At 51.1% G+C, this 24,755-nt stretch overlaps 1 protein-coding gene across 1 annotated transcript in view; it reads right to left on the bottom strand.

Moving 5' to 3' along the window:
* Window positions 1-24,755, bottom strand: part of myo16 (myosin XVI) — a 650,273-nt gene that overhangs the window by 499,926 nt on the left and 125,592 nt on the right. The window contains 1 exon segment of the mRNA XM_038818242.1: window positions 9,862-9,970. Within this exon segment, the coding sequence (XP_038674170.1) occupies window positions 9,862-9,970 (109 nt within the window).

The raw sequence follows: 24,755 nt of genomic DNA, 5'->3' as shown, positions 1-24,755 counted from the left end.
CTACATATCAGTGTTCATTATTGGGTACTTAACATAAATGAGACAACTAATTGGAATGTCTCTTAACCCATTACTTAACACCCTGGAGCTGTGAGGCAGCAGTGCTACCCATGGTGCCATCATGCTGCCCCAAGAAGGGAGCTCTCCACCTCCTTCGCAAGGTCAATTGGAATGGGCATAAATGCTGGTCCAGCCAGCGGCGCCCACATCCTGTAAATTATTTTTTTAAAAGCTTTTCTTTCTTTGATCTATGCTGCAAGTCTAAATACATTTGATCTCTTTGGGCAAGTTTGGGCAATGCCTGTTGAAGGTTAGAACAAGACGCATATCCCATAAGGCAGTGTTTTTCAAAGTGGGGGTCCAAAACCCAAGTGTGGATTGTGGGATGGTGCAAAATGGGTCGCCAAAATGTTGCCAAAAATTATCCCTCGAGATCGCCTGACAATTTTTTCCTTTTTCCCTCTGGGTAAATTCTCGATGCAGTACAGTGTATGATCACATGAGGCTGATGTAGAGACCAGTACTGAGGGCTTTCTTGCCTCCCAGGATTACTGTTGCCGTCACTGCCATCAACGCAGCCTCAAGAAGCGACTCGCATTTCTGCTGCAGCTGATTGGCCAAGTTGCTCAGCACCAGCAACTAAAACTGAAGAATTTGAAAGAAAAATTAATTCTCTTAAAATTTCTTTCCTTAAGATACTCCTTTTGCACAGTGCTAGTTTCCAGCAGTGCGTCACTCTCATTTTTCCAGGCCTACATAGAATCATAGAATTTACAGTGCAGAAGGAGGCCATTCGGCCCATCGAGTCTGCACCGGCCCTTACAAAGAGCACCCTACTGAAGCCCACATATCTACCTAATTCCCGTAACCCAGTAACCTCCACTTAACATTTTTTAGGACACTAAGGGCAATTTAGCATGGCCAATCCACCTAACCCGCACATCGTTGGACTGTGGGAGGAAACCGGAGCACCTGGAGGAAACCCATACACACAGGCAGACTCCGCAGTCAGTGACCCAAGCCAGGTATCGAACCTGGCACCCTGGACTGTGAAGCAACTGTGCTGACCACTATGCTACTATGCTGCTTACATTTTTTTTTCTCCCCCCAGCCCAAATGCATTATGGGAGGTACCTGACCCCCCCTCCCCCCTCCCCCAAAACCCACACAGGGCACCCCAGCCCAATCACATGCGCGCAAGAAATGCCAGTCTGGAAATGCCAATCTGGCACCCTGGCAGTGCCTATGCCCAGGTGGCAGTGCCACCCAGGCAGCACCAAGCTATCACCCAGGTATCAGTGTACCCATGTGGCACTAGCAGTGCCAGGGCATCACCCTGCCCAAAAGGCATTCAAGTTTGGGCCTCCAATCCCTTGGGTGACCCCCACAAGTGCCATTCCATTGTCCTCGTTTGTGGGGACCAGTACTGAACAGTGCGTGCCAGAGGTTGTCCGACGCCATCCCCCAGCCAAAACCATATTGGACTGCTTATTGGAATCTGTTTTGACAAGTGCCCCAGTCAGCAACTCGTAGCTGGACAACACCTATCTACAAGATTTAGCAGATAACTCCTGTGTGTCCTGTGGGGATCTCCATGCCTTTCAAGTGGTCCATTGTTAGGAAGCTGATTCATGTTTGACCCCTTCAGAACTTGGCTCTGGAAAGATGAGTGTGGGTTTGGGAATTTCATCCATCCCATTCAGGGAGAAAAAACATCTGTTCAGGGATTTTTATTGCAAGTTATCTAGATTTCCAAATAAGATCAAAAATAGAAAAGGGGCGCGATTCTCCGCCCCCCACGACGGGTCGGAGAATAGCGGGAGGGCCTTCCCGACATTTTTCCCGACCTCCCGCTATTCTCCCCCCACCCCTCCCCCCCACAGCCGCCCCACGACACGAATCGCTGCTCGCCGTTTTTTTACGGCGAGCAGCGATTCTCCCCTATCCGATGGGCCGATTTCCCAGGCCTTTACGGCCGTTTTCACAAACTCCAACACACCTGCTCTCACCGTTCGTGAAAACGGCCACAAAGTGCCGTTCTGGAGAACCATGGCACCGATTGGCACGGCCGCGCCACGGCGGGTCCAAACCCCGCGTGCTCTTTGTTCCTCCGCCGCCCCGCTGGATCAGTCCGCGGGGCGGCTGTGGGGCATGACGACCCGCGCATGCGCGGGTTTCATGCATATGTGTGATGATGTCATCTGCGCATGCGCGAGTTGGAGCCGTCCAATCCGCGCATGCGCGGCTGACGTCATCGTGCGAAGTTCGCTAAGCCTGCAATGCCGTGGTTCACGGGGCCCCGCTGCTAGCCCCAACCGGGGAGCAGAATCGGGTCCCGGGAGGGGGCCCGGAGGCTGCCGTGAAACACGGCCAGTTTCACGGCAGCCTTCACGACTCTCCGCATTTGCGGAGAATCGCGCCCAAGATCTTTTTATTTCCAATTTTTACATTTGATAATACATAAGTGCCAACAATGAATGTGATATGAAAAGAGCTAACGTTTTGAGTTCGATGACTCTTTGTCAAAGCTGCTTTGACAGAGTTATCGGACTCGAAACGTTAGATCTTTTCTCTCCCAACAGATGCTGCCAGACCTGCTGAGATTTTCCAGCATTTTCTCCTTTGTTTCAGATTCCAGCATCCACAGTAATTTGCTTTTATTCTACACATGGCATGGGTTACGAGAGTTTGTTAAAGTGGAGCCCTGGAAAAAAATTTGAAAATGACTACCATAAGGTTTTATTACAAGGTAGCAATGAGGGTTAGGTTCAAATACAGCTCTAATTCCTTCCAGTGCAATAAACGTGGCCTTAGCATGTCAGCTGTAAAGTTTTTATTTGCAATGAGTTTGTGTAATGTAAATTAAAAAATTAGAGATGGCTTATTAAATGAAGTTCTAAGGCAACTCGAGGCGGCTGGAGTGGATTATGTTATGCTTTATCCTCTGCTCCTGAAAGTTATATCCGATGACTCTGCAAAGCCTTTCGATAAACCGACTGCTGTAATGGCCTACATCAAGACCATGAAGGACAAGAATTTGGACTGATGGTCTGCAATTTGGGCAGCCTCAAATTAGATTACAGCCAGTTATCGACTTTATGACATTCGATTTATGGCGAACGGCACTTACAACCTTTATAAATTTACACCATGTTTCAGCTTTATAATGCTAGTTTTAACTTCATGACACCATGCCAACGGTACATTCCTTTATGTTCAATCTTTCACAACCTTAGGAAGGACAAATTACTTCTCAGCTATAAGTCACACAAGCCCTAGTTTAAAACTAACTGACACAGCAAAAACTGGTGAGTCGGATGCCTGTTTTATGGAAAGTTTGAGTTCACACAACACTCATTGTAAACTATTTTTTTCTTCAAAATTACAAAATATCAAATAAGGGGGATTCTGAACCTCTATCCTTAATATCACAGCCACAAGTTGATCATAATAGAATGTTACTTTTCAGTGAAATTAGGGTTCAGGTACCAACCTTCCATTTATAACATTGTTCGTATGAGAAAATTGATTCCAACTTACAACGTGGCTTTTTGGGACCAATTGTGCCGTACTTCGGAGGACTGCCTGTAATTTTTTTTAAATATTTTTATTCTCCTCCTTTCTCACAAATTTACACCCAATAATAAACAATAATCAGTAACGAATGTAATGTCAATCTCCATATCAATAGCAACGATCCCATCCTTTCACCAAACCCCAAACATTAGCCCGCATGTTAACATAAAGAAATTGCAAAAGGGAATCAGGAATCACCCATAGTCACCACTAACACATACAGTCCCTCTCCCCCAACCCTCCCCTAATGTTTGATGTGATCCAATTCTCAAAAGTGCATAATGAATGATGCCCATGAACTGTAGAGCCCCTCTGTCCTTCCCCTCAGTTCAAATTTGACCTTTTCAAGCGTCAAGAATTCCAGCAGGTCCCCCGCCACGCCAGGGCACAGGGTGGAGAGGTTAATCTCCACCCTAACAGGATCCGCCTTCGGGCGATCAACGAGGCGAAGGTTACATCTGCCTCCACACCTATTTCCAATGCCGGTTGGTCTGACACCCCAAATATGGCCTCCCGAGGGCCCGGGTCCAGTTTCACATGCACCACTTTAAAGATTACCCTAAAAACCTCCTTCCAGTAATCCTCCAGCTTTGGACAGGACCAAAACATATGAATGTGGTCTTCTACCCCTCAAAGAGCCGGCTCACCCTCGCTCTTGTGAGGTGTGCTCTGTATACCACCTTCAGCTGTACCAGTCCCAACCTTGCATAGAGGTGGAGGCATTCACCCTCCGGAGCACCTCACACCAGAACCCCTCCTCCATACCCCCTCCCAACTCCTCCTCCCACTTTGCCTTGATCCCTTCTAGCGGTGCCTTCTCCTCCTCCAAAATAGCCCCGTAAACCGCCGATACTAGCCCCTTCTCCAGTCCCCCTGTCGTCAGCACCACCTCTAGCAATGTGGAAGCCGGCTCTACTGGGAAGCTCTGTATCTCCTTTCTTTTTTTTTCTTTATAAATTTAGAGTACCCAATTCATTTTTTCCAATTAAGGGGCAATTTAGTGTGGCCATGTCCACCTAGCCTACACATCTTTGGGTTGTGGGGGTGAAACCCACGCAAACACGGGGAGAATGTGCAAACTCCACACGGATAGTGACCCAGAGCCAGGATCGAACCTGGGACCTCGGCGCCATGAGGCAGCAGGGCTAACCCACTGTGCCACCGTGCTGCCCTGTATCTCCTTTCTGGCAAAGTCTCTAACCTGCATGTATCTAAATATTTCCCCCTGCTCCAGCCCATACTTCGCTCCCAGCTCCTTCAACCCCAAAGAAACAAATCTTTTAGTGTCCTAATTCCTTTCTCCTCCCATTTCCGAAAATTTCCATCCCACTTCCTTGGCTCAAATCTATGGTTTCTCCGAGTCGGCATTTCCCTTCAACCAGCCCCCAACCTGAAGTGCTGTCGAAACTGCCCCCAAATTCTCAACGAAGCTATTACTAACGGACTCCCTGAGTATCTCCCCGAGGCCGTTAATAGAGGCGCTGTCGCAACACCTTCAATCCTGACCCCCGACCCAAACTCTCCTCCATTCTGACCCATTGGGAGTCAACTCCTCTGACCCAGCTCCGTACCTTGTCTACATTCACCGCCCAGTAATAATACATCAGGGTGGGAAGACCCAGACCCCTGCCAGCCTTCCTCCCTGTAGTAGCACCTTTTTAATTCTGGCCACCTTCCCTCCCCATATGAATGAGGTAATCATCCCTTCAATCCAGATACCATGCGTGCCATCAGACCCAGCAGGTCTAACACCTGCAATCTCTCCATCTGTCTCATTGGAGGACAATCACGAGCACAACCGGCATGAGCAGGCATAGCCTGCCGGAGTCATGCCCGAGCTCATCGATCATAGATTTTACAGTGCAGAAGGAGGCCATTCAGCCCATCGAGTCTGCACCGGCCCTTGGAAAGAGCACCCCACTCAAGCTCACGCCCCTACTCGGCGCAACATCGAGGGCCGAAGGGCCCGTACTGCGCTGTACTGTTCTATGTACGCTATCGCCGTAACCCAGTAACCCCACTTAACTTTTTTGGACACTAAGGGCAATGCAGAATGGCCAATCTACCTAACCTGTCTATCTTTGGACTGTGGGAGAAAACCGGAACATCTGGAGTAAACCCACGTAGACACGGGGAGCATGTGCAGACTCTGCACAGACAGTGGTCCAAGCCGGGAATCGAACCTGGGATCCTGGAGCTATGAAGCCACAGTTCGATTCCCGTAACAGCCTCCCCGAATAGGCGCCGGAATGTGGCGACTAGTGGCTTTTCACAGTAACTTCATTTGAAGCCTACTCGTGACAATAAGCGATTTTCATTTCATTTCATTTTCCATATTAGGAGAGAGCCCTTGAGCTGGAATGCGGAGAGCAAGCCTGTGCAGAGGGTGAGATGGGGGCAGCAGACAAAAGTAAGAACCATCAAAGCATGCAGCAATGGTGCAAACCTCACTTAACTTTCTTCAATCATTCTCTCCCCCCCCCCCCCCCCCCCCCCCCCCGCCCCCATGATGCACTAATGCCATCTCGCTTCCCTTGCAGGCCAATCAGTGGACTAGCCTAGAGCCCTTGGAACACCACAGACCTGAGTAACTCCGGGTGAGACATCTCGGAGTCAAGCATTGAGGAATCGTCACAGCTGACACACACCCTCCACCAGCACAGATACTCACACCTCGGTGGGTTAAGCTGTAGGCAGGCTTCGGGTCACTCACTGGTGAGCACCACACAATCAAAGATCCACAGCAGGTGAAGGAAAGAACTTGCCAGGGAACTGGCACTGGGAGGGATGCCAGAGCCCAGGACTCTGCTGAGCCCCAGGCCGATGACTTGCTCCTGTGTCCCGTCATTCCAAAGAGCTACAAAGGCAGTGTTGTGAGCATCAGGAAGCGATGACAGCATACCTCCTCAGACTGCAAGGCCAATTGGAGGTCTCCTATCACCTTCTGTCTGAGGAGATGGTACCGCAGTCCGACACAACGAGGCTAAACACTGCAAGTGTGGCATCCAAAGAGGAGACCTTGGCGCAGACATGCCCTCCAAGGCGAGGGATGTTCACTCCATGGTTCATCTCATTACCTCATGGCTGAGGGCCATGGTGCAAGGTTTCAACTGCATGGTGCAGGCGCTGGTGGGAATCCACAAGTGCAGCAGCAGACGACGGCCGGCTTCTGCATATCACTCTAGCTGCCGCTCTATCCCACAGGGTAACACAGGGGTCCCCGGATACTCGAAGAGAAGAGGATCGGCAAGAGTCCAGCTCCATTCAGGAGACCCTGGGACTATCCAGTCCATCTGACACCTCCCCTTCCTGTGAGCGATAGTATTCTCTCGTGATGAGGGTGCCAAGGGTTGAAAACATCTTGAGAGCCTGCACACCTCGTACGTAGGTGGAGATAAAACAAGGACCCCTGACCTTGGAGAAGGCTGTAGCAGCTGAGATTTGTCATCAAGCATCTCTGAACTTCATAAGAAGCCCATTTATTGGCAGGATGTGTTCATCTCTCTGTCAGACAGGAATAAGACATATTGCTGAGGATGAGAGGAGCAGAGGAGCATTGCTCTGCCCTCAAGGCAACCCATTAGCATTCTCCTGCAGTGTGCGGCCAATGGCTTTTGTGACCTGCATATAAATGTAGAAAAAACTGAGGACCTCTCGCATGCACCACATTAGTGAATTGATGTCAAACCCATGGTGAGAGAGCTCTTCATTAACTAGTCCAGATCATCCCAAAATCGAGGTCCTTCCGCTTCCTCCGTATGTTGACGCTCGCCACCTTCCTTGACCTTCTCCTCATCCATGGAGATGTGGAATTCCTCCACTTCCTCCTTGTGCAACTGCTTTCCCCGCTGCAATGCAAGGTTATGCAGAGCGCAGCAGACCACAATGATGTGGGACCCCATCTGGGGGGGTATATTGGAGGCCTCCCACGACTGGTCATCCAGCGGAACCGCATCTTGAGCAGTTCAATCGCCTGCTTGACCAGTGCACGCGTTGACACAGCCTTGCTGTAGTGAGTCTCTGCTGATGTTTGCACATCAGCCTCCTCCTGAGCAGATACACTTTGTTCCTGAAGAGCCAATTCTCCAGCCGTTGCTCTCCCTCAAAGCCGACTGGGATCTGCAAGCGCTGCAAAATGTAACTATCATAGTGCGTGGTCACAACTGAGCTAGTGCATGGTCACAACTGAGCTAGATCCTGAGGGAGTGTTATCCTTTGCAGTTCATAAATATGAGTAGGAGCATTGGAGTGCAATGGTTGGAGGCATTGCTGCCAAAGGGTTAAACATTAAGTGCCCATCAGAGGTACACTCATGCACTGCAATGCTGACATAATTGGCACAATTGAGTCATAAAGGCAGGCTTAGATAGCTGATTAGGCAACTAGTTTCCTCTTGTGACAGACAAGGCACAGCTCATTCGTGTGAAGGCTGAAGTTAGCATGACATCATCCTTTCTTAGAGAGCACCCTCATTTTCTTAGCTCCCAAAGAAGCCTTCCAACTGTAACAGCCAACCGCCCATATACTAACCCCTTACAGCCTGGCTTCCGGAACCAGTGGCCTTGAACTTCCAAGACATCACAGTGCTGCCTGAGTGTGGGGGTTCATTCTCACTTCAGCCATCCTCCCCACTGTGTGAGGGTCTTAAGGTCTCATGAGGTGGGAAAAAACCTCTTCTCAGCGTCCCTCACTCTGCCTATGCAGCCTGCCCACTCATGGAACTCCACCCAGGAACCTTACATTTTCTCCCAGAACCTATCTGGGTCCCCCACGTCCTCTCTGCTGTGACTGGCACCCTGGATGGTAATGGTGACCTGAGCGCTCATCTCCGAAATCCCCTGGGGTCGCCATTTCCCCATTTTTACACAGTTGTTGTAAATTGCCTGCCAGTGACCAGTGACTATTCAATGAGTGGGGACGTCCCAGAGGGAGGGCTCGCTAATAATATTATAATGTATTGAAATGAGGTTTCAGGCCTTCCGCGGTGGATTTCTAATCACGCCACAGGCGAGGGGTATTGGAAATGGGAAATTGCTATCACACCAGAGATAATCGCGTTTTCCTAATCTCAATGAATTCTCCACCTACGTCGGCATTCTCACTAATGGTTAACGCAGGCTCAAAATCACCCCCATGTCGTTGCACAGATTTTGCGACTTGCTGTATGACATCTAGTCTGGCAACATTCAGTAATGAGATTCATTAGAAAGACAGAGGTTGAGGGGCGACCTCATTGAGATCTACAAAATCATGAGAGGTATAGCAAGAAGCTTTTTCCCAGAGTGGGGGACTCAATTACTAGGGGTCACGAGTTCAAGGTGAGAGGGGAAAAGTTTAAGGGAGATATGCATGGAAAGTACTTTACGCAGAGGGTGGTGGGTGCCTGGAACGCATTGCCAGCGGAGGTGGTAGAGACGGGCACAATAGCGTCATTTAAGATATATCTAGACAGATACATGAATAGGCAGGGAGCAGAGGGATACAGATCCTTGGAAAATAGGCGACAGTTCTAAATAGAGGATCTGGATCGGCGCAGGCTTGGAGGGCCGAAGGGCCTGTTCCTGTGCTGTAATTTTTCTTTGTTATTTGTTCTTTGAGACTGCATGCCTGAAATTAAAAGTGTGCATAAGTTCCATTCCTCAAAGCCAACTTCGCTTAACTTGATGATTATGGAAGAAAATTCAAAAAGGTATTTTCATGCCAACAATATAAAAATTAATTTGTATTTATTAGATTGTAGCCAAACTAGCCCAGCCTTGAACTTTGTATTTGAATTAATATTTGTATTTGCTTTTTTATTGGCTAAAATATTGCAATTTTACGAATCATTGATACTTATCAATTGTATGCAATGGAAACTTGAGTTCCACCAAACTTTATATACTCACGTCCACCTTTGCTTTCGTACATTCAATCACAGTCAGCATTTACTTACTGGTGTACTAACAGACAAATATACACTAGAATCTGAACACAGATAGTGTGAACACATGTGCACAAGAGGACTCACACATCCACCGGGATTTTTATTTAAGGGCCGGCACACAATTTGTGCCAGGAGCTGGGGAAAGTTCATGATTAGCCTGGAACTCCGGGAAATCTTGCTCGTGACGATCGTGTAACATCCTGACTAGTTTATTAAAAACTGATTTTAAACATTACTGACAAAATTTATGGAAACATTTTGCACCACCCAAGTGATAAAAACAATTTCAAACAGAAAATTAATCGGAGTATGTGACTGCAGCCAAGTACTGTTAGTAAAGCAATGTATCAATTGTGTACCATTATCTTCTAGATGTCTGAGAAGGATGGAACTTGATTCTGTGCTTTCCATTGTGTAATCCAGTGCAATATTTCCATTGATATCTTGCAATAATACATTGGCTCCAGCCTAAGAACAAAACATTAAAGATACATATCAAACTTTATCATAAATCTCTGTATGCCAATACTTTTAATATTTGGACAATTTTACCACTAAATATGTTTTCAGTTAATTTAACGATTTACTCCATTTTATAACCATGTTTCATAATTTATTTCAGAATTCAATGATCTTTCCCTTTCCAATTGTTTCACTCACCATTGGCAGAAATGCCTTGAACCACCCAAGTCCCACACACTGAAATTCCTTTCCAAAACCTCCACACCTCCTTCCCCTCCTTTAAAATCCTTCTTAAAACCAACAATTTTGATCATCCCTCCTGGTATCTTTTTGTGGCACATTTTATTTTCATTAAACTTCTGTGGAATGCTTCGGGATGTTTTTCAATATTAAAGAAGTAATGTGAATGCAAGCTGTAGTTGGTTGTGACTGATGTGCCCAGTTCCTTCCTAAGTCTGTTCTTGAGATGAGGGTAACAATAACCTTAGTTGTCCTAAGCTGATGGGTGTTTTACCTTGACTTGCCACTATGGCATCCTGTCGAAAACTCCAGGATTATAACTTGGTGACAATAAAGGAGAAGCTACATATGTCCTAGTCAGGATAATACATGACTTGGAGATGATGGTCATAACATTGCACACAATTATATAGTTTGCAATGTTGGGATATTCAAATCCTAGCTGGGAACTAATCTTAACAAGTAGCTCTGTTTTCGAGCTCCATGCCAGGAATGCAGGAGTAGAATATGCCATAGAGCCACGCAGTCTGCTCCAGCAGTCAAACAGGTCATGGTTGAATTACTAGTTTTCCACTGTACCCCACATCCCTTATCAACCAAAAATCTATTTACCTTAATACTGAGAATATTTATCAACTTCGCATCTACAGTCCGTTGCACAGACAATTCTAAAGATTCATAACCCATCTGAGACTGTAGCCTGTATTTCCATCCTCCAGACAGTAGCTAGTTAACTTTGCTGCTCGCACCCCCGACCCCCATTGAGAGAGCTGCCAAAAAAGGTGGGATCTTCATTGTCGGATGGAGGGTGCAGGCTGGAGCTGGATCAGCCAACCCAGGATAGAAGTCAGAGGTGGGGGGCCGAGACGTGCTGTTTAAAATGCTCGATTCACTGCTGTGGGACTTTATTTCAGTTAAAACAGAAAGGTCTTCCACCCCACACACACTCCCCATGTCTATCCATTCAACTTCATTAATTAGCCCAACCTCCATGGCTCAAATGCCCGCTATGCCAAGTTGTGCCTCTCCACTCAACCCCGATGGCCCTTCATGCCCTCTATGCCAAGGTATGCCCTCCACCCAGTTGGCCCCTCATGTTCCCTATGCTCCTCCACGCCAATGCTGCACCCCTCCAGCCCCTTATACTCCCAATGCCAAGAATATATTATGATGCTTTGCTGAGAGCCCAGGCATCCATTAATCTTGTTGATATACATGTGCCCAAAAAAAAAAGTTGCTTGACAGATCAGGTTGTCTGATTCTGTGGTCAATTTCACAGGGCGCGATTCTCCCGACTTACGAAAAATCGGGAAATCGGCGGGAAAAACGGGGGCGTTTCACGACGGTCGGGAAGGGTCCATTTCCCGACGTATTCACTTCCGGGAAATGGGCTAGTAACGCGGCCGCGTCAATTACGTGCGCCATTACGAAGCAACGCGGCGACGACGCGAACACGCCCACGTGACGCCACCCGACGCCGTAAAAAGGCGCGGGCGAGCACAGAATCTGTCGGCCATGATGTCGCAGCCCAGGAGAGCTGCCCCTCGGGTTGTAGAGGCTGATGTGGATGCGCTGCTCGATGCCGTCGAGCAGAGGAGGGGCATCATCGGCCCGCGTAGAGGGCATCGCCAACCTGCCAGCGCGGTACGCCAGGCCTGGTGTGAGGTGGCTGCTGCCGTTAGTGCTGTGGGGCAGACCCCTCGCTCTGCAGAGCAATGCAGGAAAAAGCTGCACGACCTCACCAGGGCTGCCAGGGTAAGTGCCAAGAGGGTGCCCCCTGGTCACAACCATCCCTCCCCCCTTAACTTAATCACCCACCTGCCCCACTGGCACGGGGTGGGAGGGGGATTGGGGCAGAATTATTTGAGGGTGGTCCACAAAGTTGTCACAGACCCAGCGCTCTGGCCTCCGTGGAGAGATGCAATGGTCTTATGACAACTTCACCCCCAAACTGTGCCAGTATCGGAACGGACTGCTGATACCTGCCGTATTGTAACGATATACCTATGTCCCCTCCCCCAACAGGCCAAGTCCGCTCACAACACCCATGAGCGGCACAAGACTGGAGGAGGTTCGCCCAACCTGCACCCCCTCACCACATTTGAGCTGAGGGCACTGGACCTTGTGGAGGGGTCTGGCACCCGGGAAGTCGCGCTATGCGAGGTTGGCGGATCTGCAGCAAGTGAGACAACTCTCCTTGACAAACACCCACCCCTCGCCCATCCTCTGTCCCTTCACACACCCTGCCCACTTGGACACCTCCCCCATCCTCTGTCCCTTCACACGCTGCCCACTGGGACCGTCCAGCGGCCTGCCGAGCAAATCTAAATAACCCGTCTCATTCTCTTCCCTAGGACGTGATGCCGAACGACCAGGGCCGTCTGGCTGCAGACGGACACAGGCATCTGCCCCCACCTCACCTGGGGACGAACGACAGAGGGTGCCTGATCAGCGGGGAGTCCCATCCTCCCCAACCCAATCTGCGGAGCAGGACGCCCAGAGGGTGGCGATACCACAAGCCACAGAAATGGCCAGCAATAACCCTCCGGACTCTGAGCGGCCCCACACCATAGAGGAGGCGCTAAATTGCGACAACCTCGGGCTTGCGGCACTGCTATCTCCCACACCATCCATCATCCCACAGACACTCACCCCGGTGGGCCTATTTAGTGATGAGTCTCCTAGGTCACAGTCTGGTTCGCACATCACAGCTGAGCAGGTACAGCAGGTGGAGGTCGGAGCAACCGAGGGCCCGGACTCGCGGAGGCCAGACCAGGCCCAGCATGCAGCTGGCTCCCAGACGTTTTCGGAGTTCCTGGAATTTCTCAACCCACCCGCACAGCCGATGCCTCAAGAAACCCAGGTAAACAATGACGGGATGAGGGCTGTCTTCCAGACTCTGTAGACGCTGTTAGAGGAGTCGAACCGCGTCCACGAGCAGGGAGTGGTGCCGCTCATGGCAGAGACACAGGCCGACACCGCAAGGGTGGCATCCGCGGTGGAGGCAATGGGTGAAACGGTTTCTGCGATGGGTCAGGTTATGCAAGGTGTTGGGGTTAATGTGCACGCGTCATCCTCGGCCCTGGACAGGGTTGCCCTCTCACAGGCAGCAATGTGCCAGAGGCAAAACGACATTGCCGGCGCCCTGCAGGCCTTGGGCCAGTCTCACCAGGTCATGGCCCAGTCGCAGCAGTCAGTCGCCGAGAGCATCAACCGCCTGACACATGTGCTGGATGGCGTCGTGCACTCACGGGTTGAGGTCGCACAGTCCCTGGCGGGAATGTCTAACTCCCTGGACTCCGTGTCTGCAAACCTTCGGATCCTGGTCGATACCGTTGCAGGCCTCCAGGACTGGCATCGCCAGGTGTCGGGGGCAAGACAGGGCACCTCCCCGCTCGCACCTCTGTCCCAAAGTGAGGCCCGGGGGCCACCAGGCTCCCCGAGGGAGGAGGTGGTTTCGGGGCCCATCCCATTAACTCCATCACGGGACGTCCCGGAATTCTCGGCCTCCCCCCGTCCCATCCCTGGTGCATCGGGTGGGCAGCAGGCAGAGCAGGGTGGCACAACGTCACCCGAGACGCCCGCAGAGCAGCCTGGCCCATCAAGGCCGGGTCGCCCCAGGAAACACTTGGCCAAGGAGAAACGAGTCGAAGGGGGCAATTCGCAGCAGTCCTCCTCCACTCCTGCTGTATCATCTGGGGAATCACTTAGACGTAGTGGTAGGGCCCGTAAGGCAACTAAGATAGACACTGAGTAAGTTGGCACGGGTGAAGGACACAGTTTAGTTGTAGGGGCTAGGGCACCTGTAAATTATTGTTAACATTAAACGCACTGTTCCACCTTACTTGTAATACCGTGTGATTGTTCCACAGCCACAGGAATCGTGATGGTGACCGAGTGTCGCTGGGGTTGACGAGCGATGAAACTTCGGTGCCGGGTGTGCAGTCCCTGCCCCTCCCCCCACCCTCTCCCACAGCTAGCCCACGCGGGCACGTGATGGAGGGTCCATGACAAACTCAGCGGCCACCAAGGTGGATGGTTCAGCTATTGCCATGGGTCAGACTCTCTCTAACGATTCTGAGCTCACAGCTCTTCGCAGAGCGGGCTGTCATCATTCCACATGGCACTGATCACACCCGCTGACACAGCCATCAATGTTGTGCCATACCATCTGGACCCAGTGGTAAGGGTGATATCGAAGTGGAGCACTGTACACTGAGAGGGGGTGGGGGGGGCTGTGGTGGTGGCAGTTGTGTGTTGACCCTCTGCACGACTAGCGATGCAGGTGGTGGTTTGGTGTTCAGCGGGGACGTCACATGCGATGCGTGAACCGTGCTGCCACCAAGGCGTCGCGTGCCCGCCGTCCTCGCCGGGTCTGTTGTGCCGCCTCCTGGACATCACCAGCACCTGGGTCATGTCTGCGTGCTGCGCCCACCACTCAGCCAGCCTCCTCCTCCTCCTCCTCCCTCTCCTCCTCCTCCTCTGTGCTGGCACCACTGCCACTGGCTTCTCCCTCCGCCTCCTGCAGCAGGTCATCTCCCCTCTGCATTGTGATATTGTGCAGCACACAGCAGACCACAACAATGCGAGCGACCCTGTCGGCCTGGTACTGCAGGGCCCCTCCGGAGCGATCCAGGCACCTGAATCCCATCTTCAGGAGGCCAAGGCAGCGCTCCACCACACCCCTGGTTGCTGCATGGGCCTCGTTGTATCGTGTTTCCGCATTGGTCTGAGGCCTCCGTATAGGCGTCATCAGCCAAGACCTCAGCGGATAACCCCTGTCGCCGAGCAACCAGCCCCTCAGCCGGGGGGGACGTCCCTCAAACATCGCAGGGATGAACGACTGCGCCAGTATGTAGGAGTAATGCACACTCCCTGGGAACCTTGCACAGACGTTCATGATCCTCATGTGGGGATCGCATACCACCTGGATATTCATGGAGTATGTCCCCCTCCTGTTTGTGAACACGTCCCTGTCCCCTGCAGGCGGGCGCATGGGGACGTGAACACAATCGATTGCCCCCTGCACCCTCGGTATCCCGGCCACGCTGGCAAATCCATGAACTCGTGAGTCTTGACTTGCTTGGTCCTCGGGAAAGGTGATGTAGATGTCCGCGATGGCATAGAGGGCGTCGGTCACATCCCGGATGCACCTATGCACCGATGACTGGGAGATCCCAGAGACGTCCCCGCTCGGAGGCTGGAAGGAGCCGGTAGCATCGAAGTTAAGAGCGACCGTCACCTTGATGGCAACCGGGATCACGTGTCCTCCCCTCGTTCCACGTGGGGCGAGGTGCACCACGAGGTGACAGATATGTATCACGGTCCGCCTACGCAGCCGGAGTCTCGTCCTGCAGGTGATGTCCGTCATTGTTAGGAAAGAGACCCGGACACGGTACACCCTCGGCCTTGGTCATCGCCTCTGGCGCCGTGGCTGCACTCTCACTCTCTCCTCTTCCTCCTCCTCCTCCTCCTCACCATGCTGCTCGACGACTGGCAACTCCTCAGTCCTTCCCTCTGCTGCTGCAGCTGGCCCTGCATCCACTGCGGGTTGTGGGTGTGGATGCTGCTGCATCGCCAAATGCAGTGCAGCGGCCCCAACCACTGCGCAGAACATAGCCGTTCTGTTCGCAAACATTGTGCTAACCTACAGAAGGGTGGTGGGGGCAGAGAAACGGGACATGTTAGACGGAGGTTAGTCGACAACTCGGCAGCCGCCAGCCACGGGATACCTGTGTGTCCCGGTGGCCTGGACGCGCTGCTGACACGCGGGCAGCCTAACCCCTGGTCACTTTCTGCATCCAACGGGCAGTTAACTACGTCCTCTTCACCGGTGCGTCAGTGGCCTGTGTCCGTAAGCCACAGGGCAACCAGCGGCCGTGTCCTCGTGACCGGCACGCCATGGCATGGTGGCAGACATTTTGTAACCGGGGTTGGACGGGTCACTCGCTCACTCTCTCCCTACCTCCCCCCCCACTCCCACTCCCCCCCCCTCAGTTTCCCCCACTCCCCCCTCCATCGCCCCCACTCCGTCTCCCCCACTCCGTCTCCCCCACTCCCCCCCTCGGTCTCCCCCACTCCCCCCTCCATCTCCCCCACTCCCCCCCTCAGTCTCCCCACTCCCCCCTCCATCTCCCCCACTCCCCCCTCCATCTCCCCCATCTCCCCCACTCCCCCCTCAGTCTCCCCCACTCCCCCTCCATCTCCCCCACTCCCCCTCCGTCTCCCCCACTCCCCCTCCATCTCCCCCACTCCCCCTCCGTCTCCCCCACTCCCCCCTCCATCTCCCCCACTCCCCCCTCAGTCTCCCCCACTCCCCCCTCAGTCTCCCCCACTCCCCCCTCAGTCTCCCCCACTCCCCCTCCATCTCCCCCACTCCCCCTCCATCTCCCCCCTCCATCTCCCCCACTCCCCCCTCCCCCTCCATCTCCCCCACTCCCCCCTCCATCTCCCCCATCTCCCCCACTCCCCCCTCCATCTCCCCCACTCCCCCCTCAGTCTCCCCCACTCCCCCCTCCCCCTCCCCCACTCCCCCTCCATCTCCCCCACTCCCCCACTCCCCCCTCCATCTCCCCCACTCCCCCCTCAGTCTCCCCCACTCCCCCCTCAGTCTCCCCCACTCCCCCCTCCATCTCCCCCACTCCCCCCTCCATCTCCCCCACTCCCCCCCTCAGTCTCCCCCACTCCCCCCTCAGTCTCCCCCACTCCCCCTCCATCTCCCCCACTCCCCCCTCCATCTCCCCCACTCCCCCCCTCAGTCTCCCCCACTCCCCCCTCAGTCTCCCCCACTCCACCCTCAGTCTCCCCCACTCCCCCTCCATCTCCCCCACTCCCCCCTCCATCTCCCCCACTCCCCCCTCCGTCTCCCCCACTCCCCACTCCGTCTCCCCCACTCCGTCTCCCCCACTCCCCCCCCTCTCTGGACCCCCCCTCCCGTTCTCAGGAATGCCTTCCCCGTTGTGGCCAGACTCGAGCGGTGCGCTGAGCGGTGCGCTAACCTCCTGGAAGCAGTCGTCAGCCAGCACGACTGGTTGACGAGCTTAAAAAGCAGGTGTGTTTCACACCGTGTAAACAGTGTGTGATTAAGTCGGGACTTCGGCCCATCCGGGCCGGTGAATAGCGGGGGGGGCAATTAGTAGCGATTCTGGTCGTGTCGGGGGCGTAATAGAGGCGTTTGGCGGGAATGGCGACTCGGAGTTTGTGCGGGGTTCGGAGAATAGCGGGAGGACGTCGGACCAGCATCGCTGTAAAAATTTGCGCCGCCCGCTATTCTCCGCCCCGTCGTGAGTGCGGAGAATCGCGCCCACAGTGTTTATCTATACAAGGTTAAATGGGTTAAAGAGCTTGTGCTTTTTGCTGTTGATATTTTAAAGGATCTGGATGTTTGACATTCTATTGTCTTGCAGTGGAACGCCTTGGGCGCGATTCTCCGCTCCCCACGCCGGGTGGGAGAATCGCGGGAGGGCTGGGCAACTCATTTCACGCCCCCCTGGCGCCCCCCGCGATTCTCCCACCCCCCGCTGGGAAGAATCGCCGCTCGCCGTTTTTTACGGCGACTGGCGATTCCCCGACCCGGATGGGCCGAGCGGCCTGCCGTTCGCGACTGTTTCACGATGGCGGCAACCACACCTGGTTGCTGCCGTCGTGAACATGGGCGCCAAAGGCCCGTTTGAAGCTTGTGGGGGGCGGAGAGGGGAGTGAGCACCACGGCCGTGCTCGGGAAGGGACTGGCCCGCGATCGGTGCCCACCGATCGTCGGGACGGCGTCTCAAAGCGACGCACTCTTTCCCCTCCTCTGCCCCGCAAGATCAAGCCGCCACGTCTTGCAGGACAGCGGAGGGGACGACGGCCACCGTGGATGCGCGGGTTTGAGCCGTCAATCGTCGTGACGTCAGCCGCGCATGTGCGGATTGGAGCCGGCCAACCTGCGCACGAGCAGCTGATGTCACATAGGCGCCGCCGTCGCGTCATTCTCGGTGCGCTGCCTTGACGCAAGCGTCAAGGCCCGGCCGCCAAGAATAACGGAGCGCCGCTCCTAGCCCCCCAGGTGGGGGTGAATACGGTGAGAGGAGTGGTCTCCGAGGCCGTCGTGAAACTCGGCCGAGTTCACGATAGCCTTCCCGATTTTTCCTGGGAGCGGAGAATTCCGCCCCTTATTTTTCAACGTAGCAGAAAGTAGAAAGTTATGAATGAATTACTTTTTTACCCACCCTACTGTCACAGTGGCTAGCATCCCTACCTGTAAGCCGGAGTCCCTGTGTTCAAGTCCCAACCCAGGACTTGATGGCTAAAAAAGGTACATTCATAATATGGCCATCAACCTGCAAAACCCTTCCATCACATTAATATTCAGTGGTAAATGTGTGAGAGACTCCTGGTCAGCTATGTTTGGTTTGCAGTGGTACCCCTCAAGTTATAAGCCTCTGGTGACAGGACCTGCTTCAAATATAATTCACCATGGGATCAGATGAAAGCCTGCATTGTGCGCCACTAGGTGTCTGAAGAGAAACTGTCATTAAAGGATTCACTGGTTCTATACAGTGTTTGTAGGGTTAATGAAGGTGCCATAACTTGGATTGAGGATATAAGGTACGTAGGTGTGAATAGCTTAACAGAGGGAGCATGGGGGCCAGAGACAATAGTGGAGGGACATAGCTTGACATAAGGAGAATGAAGTTATAAAGGGTGCGTGGAAAGGCATAGCTTGATATGGTGGGCATGAGGGAGACCTTTTGAGCGTATTTTGTATAAGGTCCCCTAATGCAGACTAGGGTTCAGGATTCTTCAGAGGGGCCATGAAGCACAATTCTTTAAAATCCTGTCTTGACTCCATGAAAATTGTGGAGTAGGACGTATCTATCTCCACAATGAACCCAGCCAGGTTGGGAATACCAGACGCAGGCTTTTGACGGGAACTAGCGGGCACCCTTTAAAGGCGCTCCTGAAAATCAGAGAGCCGAGGAATGGGTTGGAAATTCTGACTCAGTGGATATTCAGTCTTTTAACTGTCTTGTTCTACACCCTCCAGCTAATGAAACAGCCTTTCAATATCTACTCTGTCAAGCCAATGAGAGTTTTGTAGGTTTTAATTAGGTTTTCTCACAGTCTCGAGCTTCAGAGAGTATATGCTCTTTTATTCAATCTCTCCTCTTAGGACAGTACTTTCATTTGAGGAATCAATCTCGAAAATCTTCATTGTACTCCCGCTGAGGCAATTAAATCCTTTGTTAGCTAAAGAGACCAAAACTGGAAGCAGCACTTCATCTGAGGTCCCATGAAATCCCAGTGAAACTTCTTTATTCTTGTTCTCCAATCCCCTTGTAATAAAAGTCAACATTTGATTTATTGGAGCAGAGTTTAATATTTTTTTGAATGGTGTGCCAACACATGACCCGGTTACACTGGCCTATAGCAGATATTTTGGTTGGCTATATTCAAATGAGCTTCAGCAGATACATAAGGGGAAAAAGATCAAAGCAAATACAATTTTGGGCACAATTTTTACTAAATTCCAATCTATCCTTGGACATCAGTTACATGGGTTGATTGGAGAAGCTGGGGTAGTTCTCCTTACAGCTGAGGAGGTTGAGAGGAGATTTGATAAGAGGTGTTGAAAATCATGAGGGGTCTAGAGCGAGTGATAGAAACTGTCCCAGTCGTCCACTGTACATTGGAATATTAAAGCTTTCATAATCAGTGCAGTCATTCTGCTGCATGGATTGGTGAGGAAAATGGAACATTAATTTGGAAAATTAGCTTCAGGTATCCAATCATGTCAACTTGAATCAGTTGTTTTGAACCATTTACTAACAATTTCATTTTGACAATAAAATTAGAAAATAGCAGAAAATAAACAACCCAATTGTCCACCTGGTATTTTATTGCACTTATGCATCACATTCTAGAGCAGTTTCAGAGCGCAAATAAGTTACAATGGGAGCTACAAATTGCACTTTAACAATGAGGAATGAACTCTGTGTGTATATATATATATATATATGTGGACAGAATATTGTTCCTGTTAGGAGAGATAAACAGTAGTGGCTGTCTTCCATTAACATTGAAAATTCTGTGGAGTAAAGTTGCAAATTGCTGAGGTGGTGTAGTGCAGTATCTGAGCACTTTTTAAACTAAACCCCAGGCAGTGCCAATGGACACTGGAACAAAGTGATACATAACTGCAGCCTTCTGTGTCCACCACCACTTTACTGATAACCAATGTGGTAAGATCAATACAAAATATGACATTGCTCAAATCTGTGACCTTCGCCCGCCCAAATCTGTGACCTTCGCCTTCTCAAATCTGTGACCTTCGCCTGCTTAAACCTGTGACCTTTGCCTGCTCAAATCTGTGACCTTCAGCAACTAAAAAGAGAAGGTAAGCAGGTACATGGAAACATCATCACCACTGATGACAAGTGACTGAAAGCTCAGTGTGACACTTGTGGACTGAATGGAAGCTTTTTATAAAGAGGTCACCTAATTATTATTGGATTGGATTGGATTTGTTTATTGTCACGTGTACCGAGGTACAGTGAAAAGTATTTTTCTGCAAGCAGCTCAACAGATCATTCAGTACATGGAAGAAAAGGGAATGAAACAAAATTCAAGAAAATACATAATAGGGCAACACAAGATATACAATGTAACTACATAAGCATTGGCATCGGATAAAGCATACAGGGTATAGTGTTAATGAGGTCAGTCAATAAGAGGGTCATTTAGGAGTCTGGTGACAGTGGGGAAGAAGCTGTTTTTGAGTCTGTTTGTGCGTGTTCTCAGACTTCTGTTTCTCCTGCCCGATGGAAGAAGTTGTAAAAGTGAGTAAGCTGGGTGGGAAGAATCCTTGATTATGCTGCCCGCTTTCCCCCGGCAGCGGGAGGTGTAGATTGAATCAATGGATGGGAGGCAGGTTTGTGTGATGGACTGGGCGGTATTCACGACTCTCTGAAGTTCCTTGCTGTTCTGGGCCGAGCAATTGCCATACCAGGCTGTGATGCAGCCCGATAGGATGCTTTCTATAGTGCATCTGTAAAAATTGGTAAGGGTTAATGTGGACATGCCGAATTTCCTTAGTTTCCTGAGGAAGTATAGGCGCTGTTGTGCTTTCTTGGTGATAGCGTCGACGTGAGTGGACCAGGACAGATTTCTGGTGATGTGCAACCCAAGGAATTTGAAACTGCTAACCATCTCCACCTCGGCTCCGTCGATGCTGACAGGGGTGTGTACAGTACTTTGCTTCCTGAAGTCGATGACCAGCTCTTTAGTTTTGCTGGCATTGAGGGAGAGATTGTTGTCGTTACACCACTCCACTAGGTTCTCTATCTTCCTCCTGTATTATGACTCGTCGTTATTCGAGATCCGGCCCACTATGGTCGTATTGTCAGCAAACTTGTAGATGGAGTTGGAACCAAGTTTTGCCACGCAGTCGTGTGTGTACAGGGAGTAGAGTAGGGGGCTAAGTACGCAGCCTTGCGGGGCACCGGTAAAGAGGACTATTGTGGAGGAGGTGTTGGTGTTCATTCTTACTGATTGTTGTCTGTTGGTCAGAAAATCAAGGATCCAGTTGCAGAGTGGAGAGCCAAGTCCTAGGTTTTGGAGCTTTGATATGAGCTGATCCCGGACCAGATTCCAACAGTGGCTCGGATACTGGATAGAAACCCCAATATTCTGTTTTAATTTTGTAAAACAGCGAGGAAAGGATACCTCACTCCAGAAGTGATTTCACGCAAAATATAGATATGGTGTATTAAAACAAACTGAATTACTAACACAGTATTAAAATATCTTTGATGTTACACAAGAAAATAGCTTACAATAACCCCTTCAACAATGCTAATCAATACAGTGACACAATAACCCCGAACTGTTTGTTCCGGGGAGGCTGTGTGGGGGGTTTCAGAGATGGCAGACAGCAGGGATTGAGAGGATGGGAGATCTATTTATTGATGGGAGCTTTCCCCATTTGGAGGATTTGGAAGGAATTGCTGGGAGGGAATGGGTTTTGATATCTGCAGATAAGGGATTTTGTACGAAGGCAAGTTTCACCCTTTCCGTTCCGACCGGCACAGGGGATACAGGACGGGGTAGTTTCTGGAAGGGGGTGGGGGAGGGAAAGGTTTCGGATATCTACAAAGGGCTTATGGAGTGGGAGGAAACCCAGATAGATGAGCTGACGGGTAAATGGGAAGATGTGCTGGGGGAGTGGGGGGGGGGGGGGGGGGGGGGTTAGCGAGGTAGAGGTGGGTCTGTGGCCGGATGCTTTGAGCAGAGTCAACACGTCTCATCCTGTGCCAGGTTCAGCCTGATACACTTCAAGGTGCTTCACTGGGCACACATGACGGTGGCCCGGATGAGCATGTTTTTCGGGATAGAGGGATAGATGTGAGGTGTGCGGGAGGGCCAGAAAACCATGTCCATATGTTTTGGGCATGCTCGAAGCCAAGGGGATATTGGCAGGGATTTGCAGATGTCATGTCCATGGTACTTAAAACAAGGATGGCGCCGAGTCCAGAGCTGGTGATGTTTGGAGATCCGGGAGTCCAGGGAGGGAGAGAGGCTAATGTTTTGGCCTTTGCCTCCTTGGGAGCCCAGAGAGGGTTATTGTTAGCGTGGAGGGACTCGAAGCCCCCAAAATCAAAGGTTTGGGTTAGCGACATGACTGGGTTTCTCAGACCCTGAGAGGGTCAACGTTAGGGTTCGTCCGGAGGTGGCAGCCGTTTAGCTTTCCCCGAAGAAGTTGATAAACTGTCAGCAGAGGCAATAAGGGGCGGGAGGGGGGAGGGGGGGGGGGGAGGTAGGGGGTGAGTTAAGCTACTTTGTATTTATTTTCTTTATCTTTATTTCCACTCAAACAACAAAACTATCTCAGATCCCAATCCACTTTTAAATACAGTTAGCATTCAGGAATACTTGCTGGAAAGAGATATCTTGGATACCTCCACTTGGAGAAGGAGATCTTTTGAAACTACTTGAAAAAAGAGACTTGACCCCCCGTCAGAATGATGCAGAATCTCTGGCTGTATATCTTCAGAAACCTTCGTAGCTCAGCCTCCAGCCAAAACCTAACTCTGAACCTCAACACTTGATTGCTTCAGTCCCGGCTCCTCCCATAAACATCACCTTGCTGAACTGAACACACTAGGTGCGATTCAGCAACGACATTGCATCAGGCACAACGGATGATTTACACGATAGCCTCAAATCAGCTCCCTGTTGGGCCAGTCACAAGGGTAGTGCCATGGTGCCCAGGTACCAGATTGGCACTGCCAGTGTTTGGGTCCATGGCAATCCTGTCCATGGGAGGGGGGTGAAGGGAGATTACCAGGGGCCTTGGACATTTGGAGGTGAGGAGGAACAGAAAGGGGAGATCTGAAGGGGGGAGTGAAAGATCGGACTGCCGGACAAAATGATGCCATGATCTGAGAACAGTTGTTACTACCGGCGAGATCAGCTCACCAGCGGGAAATCTCTTTAAGTGTAACAGCAGAGGGGAGAAACTCCCTGAGGCCCAAAAAAAACCAAACTACGATTGAATAGCGGGCTGTTCCTCAGCAATACGGCCACTCAGGGCCACCCTACTGAACACACTAACAGTGGACTTTGTTTTAAATCGGCTGATTCATGCCCTATGTCTCTAAATAACTACTCCGCAGGGAACCCTCTTAATATAAATAACAATCCATTAGCCCAAATCTTTATGGTGCTTTACTTGCAACTCTGACTCCAAAAAGTCTAGCGTTCTTGCAAACCAGCATATTTAAAAACACTACTGCAGCAGTCATACACACACTAACCCAATATTCATCACATAATTGCATTTAGTCTCCTCAGTGTAGATAGCGTCGCCAGAGTGGTTGCCAAGTTCAGGATGAATTGACTGTAATAATTTATGAGTCCGAGGAACAACCATAGTTCAGTTGTATTTTCAGGCATGAGGACCTGTTTGATGGCTGGTACCTTCTCCTCCATCGGGTGTAAGCCATCCTTGCCGACCCAGTACCCTAGGTATATGACCTCTTTTGAGTGAAATACAACATTTGCCCCTTTTCAGGCGGATGCCTGCCTCAGAGAACCGGCGGAGGACTTCCTTTAAACTATCCAGGTGCTCCTTTTAATAGCTCCAGTGATCAGGACATCGTCCAAGTCACCCTCGGATGACCATTAACCTGGATGGTGATTTTAATGGGGGTTATTCTTGGTACGGGGATGTGGTCACCCTCGGAAGCCCTTGAAGGATGCTTTCCATGACCCTATGAAAGATTGCACTGGTGGACAATACTCCGAGTAGAAGTCTGATGCATTCGTAAGGACACCTGTGGGTATTGATAGTACCATACCCACTGGACGCTGCAACCGTAGGTAGGCATGGCTCATGTCTAATTTGGAGGAGCGTTCCCCAACTAACTTCGCATAGTGATCCTCCATGCGCGGTATCGGCTACCCGTCCAACCAAGAGCCTTGTTACCGTCAACTTGTAATCGGCACACAGGATGACGGATTTATCCGGCTTCAGTACCGGGATTACAGGTGCTGCCCAATTTGTCAACTG

Source organism: Scyliorhinus canicula, chromosome 14, assembly GCF_902713615.1.
Source record: "Scyliorhinus canicula chromosome 14, sScyCan1.1, whole genome shotgun sequence".
Classification (NCBI taxonomy): domain Eukaryota; kingdom Metazoa; phylum Chordata; class Chondrichthyes; order Carcharhiniformes; family Scyliorhinidae; genus Scyliorhinus; species Scyliorhinus canicula.
Note: the sequence above shows the minus strand (reverse complement) of the source record. Positions and strands in the feature narration are given on the sequence as shown.